The sequence below is a fragment of the Phaseolus vulgaris genome, chromosome 4 (assembly GCF_051622355.1).
Source record: "Phaseolus vulgaris cultivar YP4 chromosome 4, ASM5162235v1, whole genome shotgun sequence".
Classification (NCBI taxonomy): domain Eukaryota; kingdom Viridiplantae; phylum Streptophyta; class Magnoliopsida; order Fabales; family Fabaceae; genus Phaseolus; species Phaseolus vulgaris.
The window spans coordinates 41,569,093-41,587,272 of record NC_143501.1 but is presented as its reverse complement, the minus strand read 5'-3'; the positions used below and the strand labels follow the sequence as shown (position 1 = coordinate 41,587,272).

Sequence of the window (18,180 nt, the reverse complement as noted above, 5' to 3'; positions counted from 1 at the left end):
ACATCTTTTAAATCACAATAGATATCAAAGCAAAATCACCAGTTCAATCATTCATTACATAGACATGACTTGCAAATTTATTGAATTTGTCAATCAAAAGTTTTATCTCACTTTTTATTTTCTTAAGTTTACTTTCAGATTTTAAGATAAAATTGACTTTCTATTTTTAAATACATCCATTACATTTTAAATTAATTAATTACTTCATGTTAAATTTATATTCCCATATTTATGTATATTTTACATATTACTTACACAATTTAAATACGTATTTTTTTACTCAATTATTATTTTTCTATATTTTTCAATTCTTTATAAACTTTTTAAGATAAATTTTTTAATTAATATTAAACACTTAATCAATTAATATAAATTTAATTTAACAAACTTATATCAAAATTTTCAAAATTAAAATATTTATTACAATATTATAAATTAAATAAATTTAAAATAAATAATTTTTTAAAAATTATAATATTTTATATAACATTTACAAAATTTAAATACTTATTTTCTTTTACTCAATTATTATTTTTCTACACTTTTCAATTCTTTCTAACCTTTAATTTCTTTAAATAATTTTAAAATCAAACACTTAATCAATTTAATAAATTTAATTTAACTAACTTATATAAAAATTTAAAATTAATTTTTTTATTATAATATTAAAAAAATGAAAGTTGAAATAAATACAATAAACAATAAAAAATAAAAATATTTATTACAATATTATACATTAAATAAATTTAAAATAAATAAGCTTGAAAAATATAAAAATATAAAAATATAACTATAGACCGATGCAACATATTTTTTTTCTAAAAGATCGTCGGCTAGGCCAACACACAACTTAAATTAAGTGTCTGTCTGGCCAACGCAAAATGAAAATATATTTTTTTTCAAAATATCTTTGTGCGTCTGTTATGCGTCGGAAAACCCACGAAAATCTATTTTGCGTCGATTTTGGATGGGTTTGGCCGACGGGAAATGCGTCCACACTGGGTTGATGCAAATATCTAGTAGTTAATCACGTGTTTTCTTGTACATATTACATTTTTTGTACTAATTACAAAAAATATATTTTACAATAATTATTTATTAGATTTTACATCAGTTAAGACACCAATGTAGATGTAGTCATTGTAGAAAGTGAGACATTTTTTACATCGATTACAACCCAATGTAATATGTACATATGTACGAATCGATGTAACATCATTGATAAACGTTTTGTGACACAAAAATTGTCACAAATTATATTAGTTGAAAGTCATAATCATGTAAAGAGTCACATATAACATTGGTTATAGTCCCAACCCACTACATCAATATGTGTCAAAAGAATTTAAACATTTAGTTTGTGTCTTTCCCCACCTGTAACTAAAAAGATATTGCATACTAGATTATCAACAAAAGAAGTTTCAGTACTCATCCAAACTAATGAATACCTCAACTTGTCCAAGTAAAGTACATGAAAATTTTAATATAAAAGTATTAAAACGTAACTAAAGTAACTATTATTGTTAATAAAAACAAAAATAGTAATATGAAATGGAAATGTCTATATTACCAAACATAAATCTAAATCATAACTAACACAAAGTTCTAATACGTATAAAATATTTTGCCCATTCGTGATGAATATGTTCAATTGTGTTTATGTCCAATGACTAGTCGTTAGTAAAAAGTTGAAATACACAATAAATATTAGATTTTGTTTTCACAATAGCATATTAGAAAACTTCTAATTGATTTTTTTCCAACATATTTATGTTGTTTTAATACCTATTTCCAATAATCAACATTGTTGACATGGACTATGGTTCACATCTAATGCAAGAGATAATAGTCACATTAATAACTTTTTTATGGCCTATTGCACTAGTATATGAAATTACACTAAGTTAATTTATTAAAAGTAAAAAAGATGATTTTAATAGTTATAATGAAGAATTAAATATCTTGGGCTAAATCCTATGCACATGAAGTGAATTTACTATCTAAAACATTGATGCATTAATAATACTAAAAAGAAAAGTCATAATTAATTTACAATGCATTATATGAACTACAACAACAAGTTATTTTATAATTAAAATATACTTTTACTACAACTTTCATATATGCACTTGGTTTTCTATGTAATGAATAAAATCTCATGGCGGTACACCAGGACAAATAAGCATTAATTTCCAATGAGACTTAAATAAAGCTAATTGATTAGTAATGTTATATTAATTATGTACAACTAAATGTAGTGAGTTTTACATAATTAATAAAATGGGTCATGTAAATCTTCTTTCTGAATTCATGAATCCACCATTAAATGTATGTTTGACCATTGAATGTATGCCAAACATTCCATTTTCTTTTCCCACATCTTTGTATAGATTGAGGCTCAAGAAAACAATAGATTTCAGCATTACCCATGTTGACAATTAATTGATTTTAATACCTACAATATTAATACAAATATCAATGTCTAAGTACGTCTCATGAAACATAAGTTAAATAAGTGATATATAGATATTTAAAGTGTACTCACATCATCCAAAGTTGAATGACTGCAATGTTCACAACTAATTACCTTGGATGATTTCAAAGACGTCCTGCATATTTATGGATAATCATATATTACCATTGTTAATGCCAAATATTGTTGCATCCCAAGGAATGACACAAGAAGCCTGAAACAACTCATGTGAGATCCTAACCAACTCCTAAATTGGATTAACATTTTAGTGGACTTGTGGCTGAGGCTCATGGCTAAAATCATATGCAATTGTTTATATCTCCTCCTAAGTTCTTGTAAAACAAAATAATAAACATTGTATATCAATCTAACTAACATGAAGAGAAATTTATGAAATATACCTTATTATTTTTTAAAATGATTTTAATCAGGTGTGTAGGTCTTGCAAGGAATGTTCCAAGTGTCTCTCCCACTAATTGAATTTCCATTGTGGGCATTGGAACTGAAGCATTTCCATCTCTAACTTCTTCAATCATCACTCTACACAAATCATCATGCATGGACACGATGTGCATATTCTTGCACTTTTCCTATTTCTAATTATCTACAGAGATTTGTGCCTTTATAATGACATTTCAAATAAAGAATAAAAGTATTTTAAAGTTTGAAAAGTTATGTTGATAAAGGACAAGACGATCTCATTACATGGTCTAATAAGACGATCCATTAGACAGTCTTCCTAGACCGTCTACAGTTGAGTATATACAAATCTTGCAAACAAGTTTTGAACACTATTTGAAAGGATTCGCAATTGAATTTGTTAGGAGATGACTTGGGGTCAACTAACCTTATTTATACTATTATGTTTTTTTATGTTGGACAATATAACACTACGTTAGATGGTCTATACTGGAATTATTTTAATTTGGTTGAGGAACGACAAAGATCAAGGATCTTCTCCAACAAACAACCTACATCGATATGATATATCATTATGTATTTCTTCATCCTATAAGTCTTTAGTAGTACACCTACCTTTTGTACTAACACAAGTACATATGTGTAATGTAACATTTTTTTCCACATGCATTGCATATATGCATTATGTAATATCTAACTTTGACCAATATGAAAGTTCAAAAAATATTGATTTCTTCTTTCATATGTTTTTCAAAATATTTTTCTTGTGTTTTTTTAATGTCACTTCAACTTAGCACACTCACTCATACACTTGCTCACCAGTTAAGGGTGGAGTTGCAGTTTTGTCCTCTTAACATCCATTGAAAGTCTTATTTAACGTGATTACATTTCAAAATGTTGTGATGGTCAATATAAGATGTCTTCTTCTCATAATTTAGTTGATGGTAATGTATGATCTCTTCACAAATCAAGCAAGCGTGATGTCTTTTTACACTATAATCACCCAAATTTTCATTTACTGAAAAATCATTAATGGTGCAAAATAACAATGCAAATTTTTGTGCTACTTAAATTATCGTAAGGATTCATTCCATCAGTTGCAAGAAAAAGATTTCTTAGATCATTCCCAAACTTAGGATACAAAAAAATATTTTTCTTCCATACAATGAATCAACATGTCATAACCGTCAAAATTTACATCAACTACAATTTATAATTGTAATATGTCCCAATAGTCAACTATGTGTGACTTTGGACATTAATGAAGTATTTTCCTTTTCCATCCCTTTTACACTAGACATTCATGAAATGTATATATTTATGAAGCTCATAGCTGTGCCAGAAATTTGTGTTTAAAAAACACTTTAGAACATTAAAAAAAAATGTATTTAAGTTGCTTTTAATTTCAACTTTTAAATAATGTTAAATTATTAAGTATTATCATAACATTTTCCTTTCATCCTCACTGAAATTATATTTTTATGCAATCATAAATTGAAATATAAGAAATCATAAATTGTTTCTGAAAGGAAAATTAACTAAACATGACACTACAAGAAAATCATGAAATAGAAACCAATTTTAGAGACAAAAAACAATTAGTTGTTATAGTGATTTAATAAGAGACCATTTTAAAAACTAACAAAACTTTTGGTTTCTAAATTAATTTCTATTATTGGTAAATGGTTTCTAAACTGGTATCTAATTAGCTACCTAGGTTTTTGCTACCAAATTTAGAATCTAAATAATTGGTAGTTCAAACCTTGATAACTAATTAAATACCAATTTAGAAACTATTTAACAATAATATAAACTAATTTAGAAACCAAAATTGTTTTAGTCTCTAAAATGGTCTCTAATTTAGTCAGTATAACAACTAATTATTTTTTGTATCTAAAATTGCTTTATATTTCATTATTTTCCTATAGTGTGATATTAACATAGTCATTTGAAGTTCCCTGAAATTTGACTAAGCTCAGAGGAGTTTTATTGTGGGAGACCATTTAACAACTTTTAAATATGATACAACTTTGCAAAATAAAATTTAAACATTTTTAATTTTAAAAATTATTGAAATTTTAAATAAATAAAAATCACCATTAACTTTTAATTTTCATATTTCATCTTACAAATAATTATATTTTTTTATTTTTGAAATTCAAAATAAATAAAGATGAAACATTTTTCAATAAAAAAAATAAAGAAACCTCTTCATAATTAATTTTTAAATTATTTAAATAACTTACTAATTCCAAATAAAAGAATTGGATATATATATATATATAACTCAAGAACCCTCAACAAATTGATTTAACGAACTTTTTTATCCTTCAACATTTTTGTTAAATGATAAGTTTGAATGAAAATTTTGAGTAAATATCTTTCTGCATAATGGATAGTGTGGATAGTTGTTTTGGATTGCTCATATATTTGGGATTGTATATTGTTTTAAGATTGTTTTATAAATTATGTGTATGAATGTAATGTTGGTTGAGATTGTTGCACATGTGTGATCACATTCCTCGTTGTATAACTATTTATTTATTTCTTTAAAAAAATGAATTTAAAATAATGAAATAAAAAATATATATAACAGGACTCACTTAATATATACAAATAAACTTAATTTAATAATTTAAAAAATAATCTAATCAATTTACAACTATATATTTTCATGTACAAACGTGATTTTTTTAATGATGATACTTCGGTTGAAAAAATTATTTATTATATATAAACCGTTATAAAATATATATCATAATATTTTTTAAAATGTTATAAAAAATATAACTTAGTATAATGATTCTCAAAAAAACACGTGATTTTCTATTACAAATAATATTTCTATAATATGACCATCAAGAAAATAGAACTGTAATGTAATGAATTTAGTTTAAGGTTAACGTCTACATTTGCAAAGAACATTGAAACTGGGGATCACGGATCATGTTTCCATTCTAACCGTCGAATAATTTTTCATGATTTGTGACTTCATGTCAGGAAAATAAAAAGTAAGAATTACCCTTGGTTTCAAAATAAAGCTCTGTATATTATAATTATAATCATAAGCAACCAACAATTTTGAATTTGGTATGAACTAATTTTAATCAAATTCTACTGAAAAAACTCGACCTTACTAAGCAGTTTCTTCTTTAGTTGTTGGAGCACATTCAATAAGAACAAGAAGCGTTTATGTTACATGAGGCATAGGTTTTCTAGGCTGAAACTTGTGCCCATTGGCGAATCGCTGTAGTGATGAGAACAAATGGCTTGTTGAAGATCTTATCTCTTGAGTTGTGAAGAAGAATTTGAAGGTTTGTCAGAGAACTTATTTGCCTGTGAAGCTTCTTCCATTTTGTTCTTCCTCCATTCCTTCAACCTAGAAAGTTTCGGTGGAACAAGTTTCGCTACTACTTTCCTCTGTGGTGAAACAAGTTTTAATAGTATCTTCAACTATATAACATACAATACGAGACATGACATGGCATGAAGATACGTAAAATTTTTAAAATATAGAATACGAAAACATAAATTTATATATTATATAATTATGAATTATAAATATTTATGTGTACAAGTATGTTTCAGATTTTTTTAGAAAAAAAATATTTTTTATAACTAATTTAAAAGAATTTATTTCTTATTTCTATAATTATAATAAAAAATTATACAATAAATTTAAATTTTTAAAAAATTATTGTATTTATCTTTTTTAAAATTGTGTTAAAATCATACAAGAATTTTTAAAAATACAAATATTTTTTTATTTGAACATTTCACCATACAAACCGTACGAGTGTCGACATCGATATATATATAATACAAACCGTACGAGTGTCGACATCGATATATATATATATATATAATTTAAGAGAAGTATCATAGATGTTAAATAAAAATGTTAAACATGAATGTTTTAAAGGTCTTACTGTTTATTTTAACCGAGATAATCAAAATTATTATAAAAATATTACCCTACCACTTTGTATGGAGATAATAAGTCGTCATTATTTTATCACATTTGTGCCAGTGTACCAATCCGTTTGAATATATATATATATATATATATATATATATATATATATATATATATGATAATTATTTTAATATAAACACTATAATTACTTAAATTAAAAAATATTTTTATATAAATAATAGCTACTCAAATAAGATCTTATTAAATATATTTTTCTATGAATAAGTACATGAGTGATATATCATACATTTATAAAAAAAAATATATATCCTTTTGTGTGTGTGTACGAGTGTAAGTTTAATTTAGATTGAATCATACCAGTTTATAAGACAGGAGAACTTATATTCAACCCAATACAATAATTTGATTTTTTTTAATTTTCTTCTAAATAAGAAAAAAAAATGAAATACAAGTGATATCATAAATTTATAAATAAAGACTAAATGTGTATAAGTTTGATCTGGATTGGATAATATCTATATAATCTAAAGAAAACATGTTTGGAGTCAATTTTAGTAATACAATCGCTTAATTTTTTTTACATAATAATAGTAATAATGAAATATTCAACATATTTAATTTGCATTCATCAAACTATTTATTAACCATTTATTTAAAACTTTAATCATTTATAAAATTAAATTACTTTAGAGCAAGACATAATCTCTTCCTAATTTAAAACTATTAATATATTTTTGTATATATTTAGATATCTATACTATATTTAATTTTATTGTTATTATTATAATATTTAGCATTAAAATAAAAAGTCTTTTTAAATAACTTCAAATTCTTTCTACTTTGGCCTTTAATACTCAACCAATTGAACACATCAAACCGGTCTTAAACCATATTTCACTCAATTTACTAACAAAATGTTAAACTTTTTCAGAATAAAAAAAATATCAAAATTTTTCTTCTCCAAAACCTAATCTCAGCTCGACTTCCTCCAAATTTTATTAAGCTCTAACTTCAACTTTTTAAAGCTACTCATATCTCAAGTTAATCCCCCAACTATTTAAATAGAAAAAGAAGACTTTTATTTAAATAGTCGATTGTTAACTTTGGAAACGTACATTTTTTATTTTTAAATAACAACAAACCATTCCACCTTGATAATTATGATTATGGACCTATGGTTGGTTACACTATTAATTTAAAATTGCTAAAAGAGAGGAAAAAGCTTATGCCCAGGCTTTGAAAAAATCTCAGATGTTTTGATCATATTTCTTCTATTATGATCTAAAAAAACTAAAGGAGTAAACTCAAAGAAAGGTTTGATGCAATTTGTTAAACAAATTGACCCAATTTTCTACATATGAGAATAACTAGACATATTAGTATTAAGTTTTTGTTTATTTTTAAAATAGTTATTATATATTATGAATTTTTATTGAATGAAAACTTTAAGTCGTACACAATTTTTTATTTAGGAAGAATTTTAAATTCTTTTTTTCGAAACTTAAAATTTTATTATTTTAAATAATCAAAATGCTCTCATTCAATGGTGCTTTCCCCTTCTCTTTCCCCTTCAAAGGACCCCAAGTTTTCAGCAGCCCCAAAACAAGCTCCTTCAACTTTATCTGCTTATAGGGGTCACCATTGGCCTTTTCACTCAATTGCCTATATATTAGAGGGTGCTTTTTGAGGGTGACAAGGAAGCGATCAAAGCAGCAGCACCCCATGTTCTTGGCCAGCCAAGCTTTTATGGAAGGAGTGGCATCATCACAAAGGTTCTCAGGTCCAATTAGAACCTTTGTTCCTGCGTTTTATAACGAAAGGAGGATTTTCACCATTATGGATTGGCTTAGGAGTGAGGTGTGCAAGATCAATGATGAGCACGGATCTGCCCGGAGGGTTAATGTGGGGAGAGCAGTTGCAATGACTAACATGGCCTTTTGGGTTATGTTACCACTGGGTACAATCAGAAAGATTGTACACACATTTAATTTGCTTCCATAACATAGAATAGACATACATTTAATTTTGAGTTAGTAGTAGAATTTTAAGTTAATGGTAGAATTTTACAGGTTAAAAGTTTCCACAAGATAGAAACTAATCCAAACCAATATCTAATTCGGTCAAGTATATATGCTAGAAAATTCATACAGCCGTTCAAAACTTCATAAGATTTGGATGTTATACTTCGTTTTGTGTATCCCCACAAACCTTTTACACAACTACTTGATTATAAATAAATCAAGAAACTGGGGACGCAATCCATAAAATTTACAAGTCACCACATCATGACACAAGGAGCAATACTAGGGATAAAGCAAATTAACCCAAAGAGCAATATAACTCTAAATGTATAAAGTATAAAATGATATGAAGCCAAAGCTAAAATGAAAATTCGTTTTCTTTTGTGGTAAGTACGCAATCAATCCTCTATCTTGCAATCAACCCAAACAAACCACTAAAAGGTACAAGAAAATTCAACTATAATAATAGAATTCAACGAAAAAGCTTGGATAGATTAGTGAGTTAGTCGTGCAACTGAAGAGAATAATATTACTCATCTATAAACTAACTATACCAGAGAAACAAAAATACAATGAAATTAATATTAAGAAATTCAAAGGCCTGGAAAAAATTATGGAGATTGGAATAAATACAAGGAAACAAGGGCAAGGTCATTATCTCAAACTGCTTTTCAAGATTCTTTTTATTCATCTTTTCTTCACACACTTTCTCTATCTCTATCAGTCCCTCTCCCCTTGCTCGCAGAATTCAAAACGTTCAAATTTGTAAAACAAAGCGACAGTTTGGTTATAAGTTATAAGGAACAAATAAAAATTACTCACATGGTGTTCACAAAGAGACTTTTAAACCCTGAGCTGCCATCCTTTCAGATCACTTCAACTTCCTCTCAACTTGGAAATTGAATTATCTAGCAGTGCTGCACTATCTCTGATCAAAAGCCAATATGTACCATAAATTACATGCTCAATGATAGCTTGCAATCGTGAACTCAGCTGCAAGTCCTCGCCCTCAACACAGACCTAGTCAATTATCAGTTATCAATTAAAATTATTCTCAGATTCAAAACTTATATCGTCAGCATGTGCATATGCAAACAATAAAAAAAAGGGTGGGGCAGGGACCAAAAACAGACAGAATGATCAAGCCGTGGGAAATAACACAAGTCTTTAAAAATAATTAACATATGCAACAATACCATCACTGCTTCTTTAGCCCTCAGTCCAGAATCATAGAAAAACTAACCGAACCAGATCAGAATGTCTAGATGCTTCTACTAGAAATCAAGGCAGTGGATAGGAATATATTGAGGAGAAAGAAAGATATACTTGTGTACAGGTGCGTTGCACCATTGCCATTCACAGAAATTGGTACCAGTCTTCTGTCTTGACCCAAAGATAAAATTTGCATCCTTTCAGGCCAATCTGAATTTAATCTTCGTGCAAAATCTTCCACTTCCCTACAAGAAATGAAACAGTCAATAAAGGCAAGATACGAGAGAATACAATAAAATAACCACTCAACAATTAGCTGATAAGGCTATCCTCTTTCATAGGTTATATTTGATATAGCCATTCCACTAGTTGTCTACTAATCATAAAGTATGAGTGAACTACTAAGACAACTGCATCACATTCCACACCAAATTCAATTGTGCAGGAATCCTAGAGTAATTATAATTTTAGTGGAATGGAATCCATGAAAATAATCACTAAACCAAACAGAAAGATTCTGTGGTCCAGAGAATCTACTTGTGAGGAGGACAAAGATATTCTATAGCCAACTGATGTTCTTAACCCATTAAAAAGATCCTACCCAACTTAACCTTTATAAAGGCAATCCAAATTGATTCCAGTACATAATCTTAGGCAAATTAAATCATTTACACAAGATTAACCACAAAATTACAACTCCAGACTCAAGATCAAAACCCTTTAGCTCTTGGTGGTTGAAAACATAAAATCTTCTAGTTTCAAGCTTTTGAACCAACAAACTCCACCTATTTGATTATGATAACTAGTCATCCTTAGTTGCACAATAGTTTGATCCTCCAAGATGTATTAATTCCTGAAATCAAATACGAGACCTTTCTCACCTTGTGAAAGGGGATTTGCTAATCTTCAGGACAAGAATCAAGTCATCCATTATCAAATTAATGAGATGCATCTCCAAATGGGAAAATACGCTTCTTTTGGGTGTTTTCTTTGCATTTTCATTGAGTGTCTTTATAGTTGCTTGTTGGTTTGATAGGTTGTATTTTCTTCTTGGTGGTGTGTTATTGTATTTGCTCTAATATTTTCTATTGTTAGTTTCTATTGTATTTGCTCTAATATTTTCTCAAATGACTTGTATTCAAGCTTGCCTTATCAATGAATAAGTCTTTTGTTATCTACTTTCCTCTCTTCACATATGCTTTTTATTGTTGCATTTGATAATGACAAAAGGGGAGAAAGGCATCATGTGTGTTATGATTTCAGGAATTACAACATCTTTCAAGATCAAACGATTGCACAAATAAGAGAAACATCACATCTTCAAGCTTCAAGCTTTTGAACCATCAGTTTTGAAATATTCCTCATCAATTGAAGAACTAGCAGAAGCATGTATCTAACCTGTCAAGCTCCTCCTTCATAGCAGGATCGAAATCATCGTCAACATCACCATCAATCAATTCAAATTTTGGAGAAAAATTAACAGCTGGAAGGGTTTGCATCCTTGAGTGTTGACTGGCCGAGGCCTCTAAGGCCTTGTCAAAATTGACATTGTGATATGCAGAAGGAAGAAGATTCAACCCCTAATATAAAAGAATATTGAATGAGAAACAATACTCTTCTAAAAACAGGTATTGGAAATATAAGCAATGCAAATGAGGACTCAAGTCTAATAAATATGTTGTGTAATACATCCTCAACAAGTATTTTATTAGGTGTCGGAGTCTGACCTTATTGTTTATATTTGCATTTTTTGAAGAAAGATCCTTTGCCTGGTCTTTCCTTCTATTCTTTTTATTTTTATTTGCTCTACTTCCCTTTATATCTGCCAAATCATTCATATCCCCAAAGTAAGCTAATGAAAAATAAAAACAAGATAGGGTGCATTAAAAATATTATACTAACTACAAGCAATATGATTGAAAAAATGTGAGAAAAATTTATGTGATTAGCAATGACAAGAAATCAACCTAATTGCTCTAGGATTTATCACAAACAAGGGAGTATCTCCGCACATCAAAATAATAATAATAACAAAAATAAATAATATCAGTACTAGCAAAAAGTAATTGGTCTTTGTCCCAGACTAACCCCATCTCCAGTCCCAAACATTGTCTGGAAGTTGTCCAGAATGCAGTCTTCTAGAAAATCTAAAAATTATATCATTGTATCATTATTGTACTATAACATATGCTAGAATAGATATGATCAGATAAATTTTAGATATTCCAAAAGTAATGATAACAACAACAACAACACCAACAACAATAATAATAAAACACCAATAGCAGCAGGCCAGGCAACTTTCAAAACTAAAATTTAATCAGCATTAGATTTAAATAATTTATGGTGTATAAATATAGCTTACACCAATAAAAGTCAAAGCTAAGGAACTAAGTTCCATGGCAGTATGGCAGAGGAGCAAAATAAAATAAAAGAGATATACTTTTTCTTTAACAATACAAGACAAGACTGCCCTCGTTTATCTGCATTAACCCCCCTCCCAAAATAAAATGAATCTGATAAGATAGCCACAAGGAAACAAAAGTACTGATTAATGGAATTTATAGTAGAGGTCGGGGTGAATGACATGATATACCTGCATTTGCGCCATTAATAAATGATAGAAGATCTTCAACTGAACGTTCATCCTTTGGTTCCTCCTCAACCACAACATCCTGAAACAGGTGAAACATTTTAGTGTGTTTGTAACACAATCTGAGAAGAAGTTTTTCATAACCAAGAATCATATTAACATTTAATATGCAAGGTCCAAGAACATTAATGAAATTTAAATGGTAGAAAATACCTTCAGTTTCTTTCTCTCTTGTAGTTCTTTCCTCTTTCTAGCATACAATCTGTTTAGAAGTCGAATACGTGGATCATCGGTCATGTTTCTCAGAGGCTCCAGCTTCTCTTCCTGTAAGAGATCAACGTAAATCAAGAAACATGTTTGCAAAGGTCATCTATGCAAATGAAAACGTATGACTCACTTTTGTTTTCATCACATACCTCAGTGAGGTCATCAGGCAAATGAAATGTTTCACGAATCTCCTCGGGGGTTTTTCCTTCAATAATCCTAGCAAGTGCTCGACTGGTCAGGTCAACCAAAGGCTTCAGTTGGAGGCTGTCAGCAGCAGATGTTAACTCACATAACTTCTTTGTATCTATCCGAATAAACTTCTCATTAAAATTTTTGAGCTCCTACAGTAGTAGCACAATCAAATACTAGTTAATCTATAAATCGAGCCATTTCACCAGTACTTCAGCTGGTAAAAGCAAGAGTAAATATAATACTTTGATGACGATAAAAGACACAGACAAGTTACCAAATGTTGCCCAGACGGGATCAAGTAGTAGTTTAAATTATAAATATACTTTAAAACAAACAAGCACCAAATCTTTAAATAATGAAGGAATACCGAAAAATATATATTCCTAAAATCAACGTAAAGTGAATCACATGAAAGTTGGATTATTCCATACTTTGTTAGAATGTCCTGGTACTTGGTGAAACCGACAGTAATCAAGTATCAAATCCAAGATTGCAGGATTGACATGATGTGGAAGAGATATAGCATGAGTTTTGGAAGATCCCATGCCTGTTTGAAGTACTTCCTGGCAAATCATGGGGCAGAACATGGCTACCTCTTCCTCTACTTGATGAATAGAGCCATCCTCAGTTTGAAGCCAGATGTAGGATTTCATCTAAGCATAACAAAGGCAAAGTGAAATCAACAAATTACGCAGGGAACAATAAACCTGGCTTTACCATGTTCTAAATTTCAAAACCTCGTCATTATAATCTAGAAGTAGAGTTAAGTGATGCTGATATAGTTGGGGTAAATAAGGGAATGCATATAGGCACACAATACACAATTTAACATTAGCATCTACTGGTTATTTATTTATTTATTTGGGGATGGGGTTCTAGTGCTATAAAAGGTATTCATGGAGAAGAAAAATATGTTTCTTCATTTAAAGTAATAGTAAAATAGCTATACTTGGAGAAGAAAAGAAAATGAGTTTATTCATTAATCCCTGCATCTGAACCTCACTGATATTCATTTGTATTAAAGATGTAACAGAATAATATCTAATATTTTAGAAATCCTACATTGAAAAGGTGATCTTATCTACAAATTCAAAGATCCGACACAAGCAATTTCTTCCCATCCCAATATTGTACAGCTTCAACACCAAGTAGTTTTCCTTCTTATGTCTTAATTTCATCATCCTATATGGGCAATGAGCCTTATGTGTGAGAAAATTAATGGCCCATAAGTGCTACATATGGGCCTAAAACATAGAAATAATTGAATAAAATGATATATCCTGTGTGATCTCTTAAAAATTATCTGTGAAAACTATAAAGGCAGATAATTTTAATAGAACAAACAAATAATATTTATTTACATAAAGAGAGAAGCAAGAAGCAGAAAAAGGGATAAATAATAATAATGGGTGATGTCATAATAAAATTACAGTTAAATGAAAATCAGATCATCAAAAGAAAGGTACTGGAAAAAATTTATGAGAGACCAAGCTTTATATCTGAGGAATCTTCTTACTTAGATAATCTAAAATTTAAATACACGTAAAAAAGAAAACGAATTACTAATTCAGAATGCATCATAGTTCATACACAGTGGTAACTAGAAGTATGGGCCAAAGCTCGTTACCCACTCATTAGGACTTGCTGTTATAAGATGAGAATGCAATTTCAAATACAATAGTTTAATATGCATTGAACCAACACACAAGACCATAACAACAAATAACTCAGTGAAATAAAAAAATAGATAAAATATAATGACACCATACCTGAGGTTTCACAACTGCCATAGCAGCATCAGACATTGAAAACAGACACAGGTTGCAAGTTCTAGGTCCTTGGCACGAGTGTGACAAGTTTATTATTTTTCACAGTTCTGTAGCAAGGAAATTACAACACAAAGGGAACTTTCACTTCTTCAAAGACCTTGGTTTGCAAGATAAAGGTAGACACTTCAGATATTATTCACGAAGGGGGACAGCTCTGGACTCCAATGACAGGTCTAAACAGCATTCTCATGAGAGGTGTTTCCACAAGTCCTGTACTAAATGATAAAGCAGGAGGTGATATAGCAATAAACCATGTGATGTTCAGCCTAAACATATCAAAAGATGGTCGCAACATTAAAACATTTACATATATTTTATCAATTCCAGTTTGTTTATGACAATGATAATTTTGTGCATGCATAAATATGTTGAGAATCAAGAAATAAAGAAGTGGCCACAATTTTGAGAAATATTTATCAATGCAATAATATTCAATATTCCATAACTGTACTTCCAGAGTGTAACAATCATATTGTTCGACATACAGATTCTAAAGTCAATATAATAAAGTAACAAAGTTTCATCTTGAAAACTGCTATCTAGTTTTACTCTATGCAGAAAAAACCTTAATTAATCTATTTTCTAGGTGATTAAAGTAAAAAGAATTTTTTTCATTTCAAACTTCCTCATAACCATAAAATTGTGCACTCTGCTTTCCACAATAGCAAGCAAGTAACTGATAAATTTAAACTTAATTTAAATTACTGAAAGAAAATTGCAAATCCTTCAAGTTTCTCTATTATAAATGGTGAAGCAGAAACCCTTACCCTGGGATATATGCGGCATATATTTATATTCTTCAAGAGAACATAACCTAATCTATGCAATTAAGCTAATCATGATTTCAACCACGAAGTTCTACCATACTTTTCTGTGAAAGGATTAAAAAGTGGGTACAGGGGGTGCAGACATATGTTCCATAGCGGGTGGGATCCTCCAAGACAAAGAGGGCAGCAGCGCAAAATTTGTTGCTGTCCACAAGCTTGCAACAGGGGATACTTTGGGGGACTGTTGTGTAGTTAATTATCTACCTTTTTTGTATCCCTTTAGCAAACACTGACACAGCTTGTGTTTATTTTCGTTGCTTATAATAATACTTCTTTGCTAATGAAAAAAACAAAATCAGACCTTAAGTTGAAACAGTTTATTCTGTGTATTCAATCTGCGTTCTTTAATGTTGCTTGTTGAGTATACCATGCAACAGCTTCCTCAATTCCATTACCATAAAGACCACAATCGTATTTTACAATCTAACATATTTGCAAGTGATAACAAAAAAAAACTACTTTGTACATCTCATTACCTTACCACCACTCTACTATATATCAATGAATGCTACTGCTAGAAAACCCGAGGTAAACATTAATAATGGGAGTTGCATGGTTTATGTTTGTCACAATTAATTACAAAAATGATAAATTGTTTTTACTTTGTACACTAATTTCACGATTTTGTAAACCAAATGCTGAAAACCATGCATCTTGTTTTAAGCATCTACTTCAAAAAAACAATAAAACCAAATATTGAGACTCAAAGAATGTGCCGTTTCTGTTACTATTATCAAAACAGCTTGCTGCCAATAAATGGATTTAGATCATAGTTAAGGGAATCAAAAGCAGAAATTTTTTATTAAAAATATCTAACATCTAGTGTTAAATGAAAAATATTACTATAAAAGATTTCCAATTGAAAATTCTAAATGGATTTAGATCATAGTTAAGGGAATCAAAAGTAGAAAACTTTTACTAAAAATATCTAACATTTAGTGTCAAACGAAAAGATTTCTATAAAAGATTTCCAATTGAAAATTCCAACCATAATTTCCAAATTTTAATGCGTTGCATTTACTAGTTGCTAAAACTGTTAATTGATAATATACCAATTGAAAATAAACACAAAAATCAAAATCAGTACGCACTCTAAATTTTAACAAAATACACCGAAATACATTTCAAAACTGCAAAGTTTGTTACCAATGGCCAAACACAAAAGCAGTAACCGAGCAATGGCACATTAAACACTCTAATATACACAAATCGAAGTCTAAACCATTCATTTTCAGCAACTTCAGAAGAAAGTAAAAAAAAAAAACACTCCAACGAGTCAAGGTACCAAAGGCAACACGGCAAGAAACCAGAAAGCAAAAATAAATTTTTCATCAAATTAAGCTCAAATCACTGCGGCAAACAAATATCAACTCCGTAATCATCGCAGTAGCCAGTAGAGTTCAAATACAATGTCGAAACCGCAAACTGAAATGAACACAGCGATATTAGACGGAGAAGTACCAGAAAGAAGAGGAGAAAATGGAGGAAGGCATGCACGAAGAGAAAGCAGAAGCCTGGAACAAACGGTTATTTGAAGTAATGAAGATGAAAACGGAGAATATTGTTAGGGTTTTCCGTTCTTTATCGGCTTCGTGTGCCGTTGGGTGTGGCACGTGACTCTACCAAACCAAGGATACGTGGCACGTGTAGCTAGGTATCCTGATACTGGGAGTGGATAAGGGAAAAGAAAGTGACACGTGTGGTTGGGTAGATGCAAACTAAAAATATAAATCATTCCACGTAACCAATAAATCATAATCTTAACAATAATACTTTGGATTTTTATTTATTGTGAGATAAAATTATTTAATATAAATTAAAATAAAAAAATAGTTAAAAAAATTACATCTTTTTATTAAAAGATAAAATTATCGAATAAATAAATACTCTGAAAGGTGGTTAAAAAAATACATTGTTTCTCTACAAGTAAGAAAAGATAAAACTAATTGTTGGTCAAAAGAACATTCTTAAAGTATTTTAGGATAAATCTGGATAAGTTCTTGGATAATTCTATAAAAATAATAGAAATAAGAAATAAAATACACTAATATATTATCTAAGATATCACCATATAATATTCTTATGTTGGACTGAAAAAAATTTATATCTGAGAGTAATTTATTTAACTGAAAATTGGTATTATTAGAGCCAAGTAGTTTATCTGTATTTTTTTTATATACTTTCATAAAAGAATATGCATTATAATATTCCAAACATTTTTTGTTATCGAGAATGAATATTACATGAAGTGAAATAGAATTTTGTGAAATGCAAATTGAAAAGGTAAGCCACAAGAGACATTCGAATATAATATTCTATTAATTTTAAATTAAAAATGTGAAGCACTAGACACCAAGCATTTGAAAGAACATCCGAAAAGGTATAACCTTTTATGAGATTCAACGTCTG

General features: G+C 29.1%; 1 protein-coding gene across 4 annotated transcripts; it reads right to left on the bottom strand.

Annotated features, from left to right (window-relative positions):
- Nucleotides 1-9,505: 9,505 nt before the first annotated feature.
- On the bottom strand, nucleotides 9,506-17,448 carry LOC137837612 (SKP1-like protein 21). Of its 4 annotated transcripts, none has more exons than XM_068646662.2 (10): nucleotides 17,233-17,448; nucleotides 14,885-15,159; nucleotides 13,547-13,768; nucleotides 13,073-13,264; nucleotides 12,870-12,980; nucleotides 12,660-12,738; nucleotides 11,791-11,885; nucleotides 11,462-11,643; nucleotides 10,178-10,308; nucleotides 9,506-9,871 (listed from the first exon to the last, which is right to left on the bottom strand). In XM_068646662.2, the coding sequence occupies exons 2-10, from the start codon at nucleotides 14,918-14,920 to the stop codon at nucleotides 9,861-9,863; spliced, it is 1,059 nt and encodes a 352-aa protein (XP_068502763.1). In that variant the 5' UTR covers nucleotides 14,921-15,159; nucleotides 17,233-17,448; the 3' UTR covers nucleotides 9,506-9,860. The 4 variants fall into 4 exon arrangements, with proteins under 4 accessions (XP_068502763.1, XP_068502764.1, XP_090157255.1 ...); XM_068646663.1 differs by having other exon boundaries at nucleotides 14,885-15,154; nucleotides 17,233-17,423; XM_090301129.1 differs by lacking the exon at nucleotides 9,506-9,871 and having other exon boundaries at nucleotides 10,002-10,308; nucleotides 17,233-17,419.
- Between the last annotated feature and the right edge of the window lie 732 nt (nucleotides 17,449-18,180).

Coding starts and splice junctions, on each gene's coding strand:
- LOC137837612 (XM_090301129.1), bottom strand. CDS start 14,920: ATGTCTGATGCTGCTATGGCAGTTGTGAAACCTCAG. Junction 13,265..13,546: donor TACCAGGACATTCTAACAAA/GTATGGAATAAT, acceptor CTACTACTGTAG/GAGCTCAAAAATTTTAATGA. Junction 12,981..13,072: donor TGCCTGATGACCTCACTGAG/GTATGTGATGAA, acceptor GATCTCTTACAG/GAAGAGAAGCTGGAGCCTCT.